Source organism: Cyprinodon tularosa, unplaced genomic scaffold, assembly GCF_016077235.1.
Source record: "Cyprinodon tularosa strain WSP-4 unplaced genomic scaffold, ASM1607723v1 ctg1155, whole genome shotgun sequence".
NCBI lineage: Eukaryota > Metazoa > Chordata > Actinopteri > Cyprinodontiformes > Cyprinodontidae > Cyprinodon > Cyprinodon tularosa.
Genome location: NW_024037954.1, coordinates 117,905 through 125,879, shown reverse-complemented (window position 1 = coordinate 125,879; position 7,975 = coordinate 117,905). Strand labels below are relative to the sequence as shown.

The following is a 7,975-nucleotide window of genomic DNA, read 5'->3' as shown; positions in this document are numbered from 1 at the left end:
GAAACTGAACCTTATGTAGATTGTAGAAAACATTCTGTAATCCTCCATCAAGGATGGTTGACTCAGTACACCAGTATCCTTTATTTACAAACCTCTCTTATCTGATTTAATTGTTAAATGCAAATATAGTATGCCTTAAAGATGGAGAAGTTTAAAAGCTGTTTTAATCGTTTTTGGTTTATTTGTGAGATGAAATTATTTTTTTTAACATGTACTCTTTTTTTTTTTTTGAGTTTCCTTTTTTATGACTTTTACATATTGTAAACAGTTCCATTATAGTATTTACCAATGTTAATGTAATGTGCAGTGTATGAAGGTGATTAATAAACACTAAGCAAATGGAAAACTCTGCTCAGAATTACAGTTTGAATAGCTCTCTTTAATGATGCCTATAAAACGGTGTAAATGGATGAAAAAAGGAGCAACAAGTAAATATTTGAAGGGAAATAAAAGGAAATTTTAATAACGTCGAGAAGTAATTATTACACGGTTGTGTGTCTTGCAATAACACGAGGCTTGCGCTGATAGTTCCTGATTACAGAAGCATCAGGAAAAAAAAAGCTTTCACCTGAAAGGCACCTGAATCTAATCACAATTATCTTAATGCATCATAAAAAAACAAAACAGTATTTCACCCAGCAAACATATACAATGAAAGGAGACAAGTATAAAAATTAAGATTAAACATGTAGTGATTTTAATAAGACCTCTCACTTTGTTAGTAGTTGGTATTATAAAGGACAGCCAGTCAAGCAAAAGAAATACAGACATGCTACCTGATGAAATACAATTGCTCTCAACGAAGAAATGAAGGCAGTCATCAAAGTGCTACAAAAAATAATAAAACAAGAGTCTTTTTTTCTGAGGATTATGGGAAATGTTGTGCTTCCATGTCACCACACGGGGGTGTGATATGGTCAGACATGACCAAAACATCATGAGTCACTTATAAAAACCATGTCACAAACAAAACAATGTACAGTTTTCAATGTGCAGCCACTGGCACAGTTGGTATTAGTGACAGTCTCTGATCTGTTGATTTGTAAAGTGTTTCTGAGAAGATGCAACATGAAGAATATGAAAAACTAAAGTCCATTCAAGCAGTATCCCCCCCCAAAACCCTCCCAGAGATTAAAATGTCGACATTCTCCTCTGCTACAAAGGCACACACTGAAAAAACCATCATGGTCTGGAAAATAAAAAAACAAGCAAACATTTTCTTTTATGATAATAACTTCAGATTTTAAAAGGCTTTACCCTGTTATGTTTTTCTGCACCTCTAAGACAATCAAAGTCTGTATGAAACAACACAAATGTTGTAGTTGGATCCCCCTGCCATGAGATTAATGAAGTATTGTAAATATAGTCATATTTTCTCGTGCATGTATTTGCAAAGTTCCTCATTGCATAAAAAACATTTCAGTTTAAGCAGCTTAAAGCACAGCTGAAGTCCGTAGCCAAATATACTAAATTAAATAAGTAAGTTCTGCATCTCTATATATTTTAACCTTTTTTATTACACTCTAATAACAACTATTCACACTATTCAGAGTCTATATCCTGTCTGTTTAATATATTTACAAGATAATACTGCTGTATAGTGCATTCACATTGTATTAGATGGAAAAGTAACTGTAAAATAAATTCTGTAGCAATCTTCATTATGGATTTTAGGACAATTTCCAAAAGCTCAAATCTCACTAAGATTTGATCCATTGCAAGATGCTGTAGCTGATGTTTGGCTGCTGACTTCATCTTTAAATGGAACGTGATTTAGCAAGTGGAGTTTCTAAGAGCAATACTGTTTATGTCCTTTTTTTTATTTGAGATTCTTTGAGTAAAAAATAAAAATAAAATAAAGAAAAAGGAAAAAAATAACTAGACATCCCTGTCAGACCCTGAACAACCCTTAATAAATACAAATTACCTCAGGGAATGAGTCAGTGGACTCCTAGTTAAATGATAATCAGTTGCACACGTGAAAGGAAAGTCCCTGAATATTTGCCTGGCTGACTGAGATTCATGTGGAGGTATGTCAGGGTATGTTACCTTCTACTAAACACCGTTCTGAAAAATATTATATGGACAGAGACAGTAGGTGTTTCACATTCCTGCAGGGCTTTGGTCCCCAGAGTCAGAGGAGGACATGGACATGGAGCAGCGCCGTCTCTTGGCAGCGCTGGAGCCCTGCAACATGCTGGGATGGAAACCCACATGTCGGCGGGCATGTTTGGTCAAGTGGTCGCTCCTCATGAAGCACTTTTCACACAGCGGACAGTTGAAGCGCTTCTCGCCTGTGTGCGTGCGGTAGTGGCGCGTAAGCTCGTCCGATCGGGAGAATTTCTTGCTGCATTCCGGCCAGGTGCATTTGAAGGGCCGTTCCCCTAAGAAAACAAAAACATATTTTATATATACACATTGTTTTAAAAGTAATCTAGTTAGCTCATTCTTAGTAGAATAAGTTCACAGGCAAAAGTTACATTTAAATTTTCTTTTTTTCAGTGCTTAAAAGCAAAACTGTTAATGCCATCCATAAGATTGTTATCACATAATTTATAACCACTTTGATCTGAAAAAAAAAATCCCCCAATCAAGTAAATAAGAATAAAACAAAAATACTGCTAAAACTATCCTCCACAAGGCTTACTTCTAAATATAGCCTTTTATTAAGAGACCAAAATGAAAAATGAGGATGTTTACATGACTGATAATAGAATATATTAATTGTCTGCAGTATACAACCTTAAATCTAAGACAGCATTAACAATAGTTGATATTTTCTGCATTAATAATATTATATTAAAGTTGATACATTCACTGATATACAGTATATATTGTCATGTATGTCCTTTTATTAAAATGCCAACCAGTCCTGGGTTTCAATCTTGGCCTTGAGTCTGTCTGCATGAAGCTTACATGTTATCCTAGAGTAAAGTCCAAAGGCATGGCTGAAGTGGTGGTTCTAGACCAATTTACCAGGTGGACCTTTTTTTATAGGGACATGGAGCAAAATAAAAAAAGACAGGGTAATGGTTCATCATGTATTACAGCCAAAATGGCACTCACAGATCAAGAGACCTTGATGTAGCAGATGAAGATTGTAATCCTATTACAATACGACCGAAGCTAAAGGTGCAACACCTTATTTTTTTTTTTTTTTTTTAAGTAAACCTGTTAATTAAAAATGTCCAATCAGAGCCAAGTTAATTTATAAGAAAGTTTAAACCTGGTGGATTTAAAGAGGTTAAATATATCTGTGCCAACACAAACCCTACAAAACTGATTTGGTATTATGTCTTCAGTAGAGAGGCTATAACAGGGGCCGGCGTTCTGTCAGAACAGCGTACGCTCTCAGATCGGCATACGTTGTTCTAATATGCATGTGCGCACATGCACAGCAAAGAATTATTCCCACATTCTTCAGGAAGAACCAGCCTAACCACGCCAATTACCAATTAACTGGTGAGAAAGGTACAGCGGCACAGGCCGGTTAGCTCAGTTGGTTAGAGCGTGGTGCTAATAACGCCAAGGTCGCGGGTTCGATCCCCGTACGGGCCATCATTATCCCACTATTGCAGGACAATATATAACATTTTTCTTTTCTACACCGCCACCATGGACTCTTCTCCCTGCTGCCATCTGGGAACAGACTTTACAGTATTCAATGCAGGTCCAGCTGTTCCGAAACATCGTCTTCCCCAACGCCATAAGACAGCTGAACTGTTGAGAAAACTCTAAATCATGTCACACACTCTGCATCACACTGACAATACCAAACCAAAATACTGCATATCTGCACCATATATATATTTAATGCTCTGAACTTCCATTTCGATGTGGGGTTTTTTGCACCATGTCTCTTCTCCGACACTATTCAAATTTGATCACTGCTGCACTTTATGAAAATGCTCTGAAAGCTGTACAAAAAGAAATGTTGTTTTGCAAACATTATGTATACAAAATGACAATAAAAGATGTCTAAGTGTAAGTGAATTGCAGCAGCAGTGTAGTGACCAACAAAAACTCTTTTAATTTAACTTTTAAAAAAGAAATCAAATTTGATTTTACTGTGATTTCTTGGATGCAGAAAGGGCCAGACATCACTGAAGTTCCCGGGATGTTGAGAGAAGAAGACTCTATAGCTAAAACCATATTAGTCTATATTAATTTTGAGTAAGTTACTTTAGTAGTAAAAAAACTTGGTGCAAGAATTGTAATTTGGTTGGATTTTGTTTTAATATTTAAAATCATAGAAAACATTGGCTGTGGTTTACGTTGTGACTCAGAATTAATTTAGGTTAGATAAAAACTAAGCGTATGCCGATTTGACAGCATATGCTGATCTGACAGAACCCCTGCTCCAGCTCTAGCCCCTTGACCCTGTTGGCCCCCTATTTAGAACTGCCCATGCAGGACTATTGGGTAGGTTGGCTGAACAATCAATTTAGATTGTATTATGACATATGGGTAAGCAGATACAGGCAATAGATGGACACTTTGAAAAACAAGACTTAAAGGAATCATAGAATGCAAAACCGAGTTTACATTGTCATAGATGAATAATGATAGTTCAGTGGGTGAAATGGACATACAGAGAAGTTCAAACCCCATCAACGCCTCCTTTCACTGCAAATCTCACAATTTTAAACTTCCACCATAAAACGGGTGAATCCAAGCAAAGCCCCGAATGGACGTAAGTTTGGGGATGTTGCCTTATTTGGTTCTGGCCTGTACTTTTGTCACGCCCCGAAATTGACATACAGACCAGCCCACTGGTTCACGGCCCAAGAGCATGAATAGAGGTAGATGTAAGACACTAGTTTAGCTGTTTAGCCTACAGTTGGGTTTACTTGTACAAGAATTACAAAGCAGGCAGTTTCTCTATCGAAAATGAGCCAGAACCATGGGCATAAATGCAGTGTTCCTAGCTGCATGGAGAAAGGGGAAAAGAAAGGGGGTGGGGGCGCCAGTGTCCAGACTACCCTCACCGGGTCGGATTTGGTCGTTCTGTCCCCGGCTGGGCCCCTGCCCCCGTCCGCCGGGGTTCCCGGACCACCCCCAGAGCTGACAGCTCAGTTCTGTTGCACTGTACTCTACCAAAATCCATTTTGAAATCCCCCCCCAGACATTTTTCTAGGTATGAAAAGTAGGACATGTCCGGGAAAATAAGGACGTCTGGTCACACTACCATATCAACAATTTGATGTTTCAGTGAGTGAGTACTGGTTGCTATGATGCATCTTTGCTCAGCAGCTTCACTCATTGTAAACCAACCAATCAGCGCACAGCTCATCTAAATATTCATGAGCATACCATAAAAGGAAGAAAACCTGTCATTTCATTCTAAAGCTTATAACCAGGCTTGCATTAGGGCTAAAAGAACAGCAAATATGCCATTTTCAGCCCAACCAATGTTACACACCCTATTCAGAGACCTTAAGGACCAGCACCAAATAACCTATATCGGAGATCTTCAACAGCGGTCCGCTACCCCTTGGGGGTCCACAGAGGTACTGCATGGGGGTCACGAAAGTTTTGGTTGATTACTTTTTTTTATATCCCCTTCCCTGCTATTTTTTTCCACTAATTGAAATGTCTTTAAATCCACATTAACATGAATTCAACACACTGTAGCAAACAGATAAATGGAGGCAGAAGATGTCTTTCAGTCATCAATGCACACATTCAGCAACACACAGGAGATCTTTCAAGCTGGGCACCATTTCATTCACAACACCTGACCCATCAACCAGGAATCTGAATCAGAAATACTTTAATGATCCAAGGGTGAAATTACTTTTGTAATAAGAGTGACTATATGACCAGTTTGATATAACACAATTTCATACAATATATATAATTAGGGGGTTCCCGCTCAATCTCGACATCAGTTTGGGGATCCTTAACCTGGAAAACATTGAAGACCCCTGCCCTATATAATCATTCTATGACCCCTTTAAACACTGCAGCTACGTTAAAAAAGGTATTTTTTTTTTCTTGAGAATGGTAACCATCTTTAACTAGATGTGGAGCTTGTCTATTTAGATGACAATAAAACCACATAAGGCCACACCCCACTTTTTCCTCCACGTGCTCGACTCAAACCACATGTCTGCTCTTGTTTACAACCGGACGGAGGGGTGTGGAGCCGGAGATGATGGATGAGATAGCGGTGGTGCAGGGGGCGGGAGGGGGGCGGTTACCTCCAGCAAAGAACATACAGTGACAACTGGGTCGGATTGATCAGCGTGTTGGATATAAGCCCTAATATAACATAAGGACCACTTTAACAGTTAGGAATTTAACTATTACCCCCCAAATGAAGAATGATTTGAGTTAACTTGCTTTCTGTGCGATTTATTGCGCCCCCAAAACGCAGAGCGAAGAGAAGAACGCGATGTTCTCACAGGAAGGCGCGTGTCAACAACATATTAAGACATCTTTATCTAACGCACGCCTCTTTCCAGCCTGCTCAGCCAGTGGCAGGCATGATCTGACCCTGAACCCATCGAACCACCTGTCATATAACCTGCGGTACCATATGCTCCTACAGTTCACAAGTCACACAAAGGCAGATATAGAAAATAACAATCTGGGACTTTTTTTAATGAGTGGATGAAACCCATGCGCGTAAAAGTGAAGTGACGCAGGGCGTCTACAGAAGCGAGCCTTTTTTGTAGGCGTGTCGCTCACCGGTGTGGACCCTGAGGTGGGCTTTGAGGTGGGACGACTTTCCGTACATTTTCCCACAGCCAGCAAAGGGGCAGCCGTGCCTCTTCTCGGGGGTCTCAGTTCTGCCGGGCGCCTTGTTCCGCGGCGCCTTGACAGCTTGGCACCCCCGGCTGCTCCCCCGCTCCTCCTTCTCTTTCTCCTGCCTTCCCGCCTCGCTGCTCCCTCCGCCGCAGACAGGGGACGGACCACATTTCTTTAAATCCAATAATATCATCGCGACCATTAGTAAAGTGCCATTTTCCTGGTTATCTTTTAAGGCGTCCTCTGTTCTCTCCAGAGGACGCGTAGGGACGCAGTCCACGGCATCAACCTCCGACATCACTGGAGCGGATCTGGGTGGAGTGAAGAGAGTCTGTGCAAAGTTGCTGCAGAGTATATATATAAATATATATCTATAGACAAAAAAAATTGGGGAGAAAATATTATATAGACCGCAGTCCTCCTTGGCTAATGATCCACACGTGTCGTCCTTAGAGAGTGTTTCTTCCAGGGGATGCTGGGCGGATAAATAAACACTGACTCAGGAGAGAGAACAGTTGCGCTCCTCTGTTTTTCCTCCTTTTTTTCCTTATTTGTTCTTTTCGCCTTTATGTGCCAGACGCCTGTCCTGCCGTTCTGTGTGCCTCTACTTCTGCGCCCACTTGTCCTATTTTACAGCGAGCAACAGCCAGTTTTCTCAACTCCAAGAAACAATTTCGCGGAATACCGCTGTGTCATAATAGATCTGCGCTGCGATTGGCTGATAGCGACCATGGCTCGCATGCCCTTTTTCCGGTCTGAGTGACGGAGAAAGTGACCAATCACAGGCAGGGCTTCTAGCTAAGGGCAGACCTAATGTTGCGTTTGTGTTTAAAAAATAGCTGGGAAATATGTTTTTTTTTTTTTTTTTTTTGCCTTTTAAATTTAGCTTGAAACTAGAGTAAATACATTGTATTTACTTTGCTATAATACCGAAATAATGTTTTTTCAATAAAACAAAATAAGGGATAATGAAATAAAGGGATTTAATACTATATGCTAAAACATATTGACATTTCTCCCTTAAACAAATAATAAAAAATGCGCATTTTCATCAGCTCCAGGTTGATTTACACCATTACTGTTTTTTTTGTAATAAAAGCAACATAAAAAGAAAAAAATAGATACCTTTATATACAAACATATGTGTGAATAAGGTTTGTGGTGTGAGTGAGCTTTATGTTTTATACTCAGGGTAAAATTATTAAAAGTACAAATTGGGTGA

The 7,975-nt window shown here is 39.6% G+C and overlaps 1 protein-coding gene and 1 non-coding gene across 2 annotated transcripts; one reads left to right on the top strand and one right to left on the bottom strand.

Moving 5' to 3' along the window:
* Positions 1-435: 435 nt before the first annotated feature.
* On the bottom strand, positions 436-7,444 carry klf9 (Kruppel-like factor 9). Its single transcript, XM_038306522.1, has 2 exons — positions 6,694-7,444; positions 436-2,384 (listed from the first exon to the last, which is right to left on the bottom strand). The coding sequence occupies exons 1-2, from the start codon at positions 7,049-7,051 to the stop codon at positions 2,104-2,106; spliced, it is 639 nt and encodes a 212-aa protein (XP_038162450.1). The 5' UTR covers positions 7,052-7,444; the 3' UTR covers positions 436-2,103.
* trnai-aau lies at positions 3,485-3,558 on the top strand. The gene has a single exon. It is a non-coding gene; the product is annotated as a tRNA-Ile (tRNA).
* Positions 7,445-7,975: the final 531 nt, after the last annotated feature.

Excerpts from the sequence above, each read along its gene's own strand:
- klf9 (XM_038306522.1), bottom strand. The coding sequence starts at position 7,051 with ATGTCGGAGGTTGATGCCGTGGACTGCGTCCCTACGCGTCCTCTGGAG. Across the intron at positions 2,385-6,693 it reads CCACCTCAGGGTCCACACCG|GGGAACGGCCCTTCAAATGC; the intron begins GTGAGCGACACG and ends TTGTTTTCTTAG.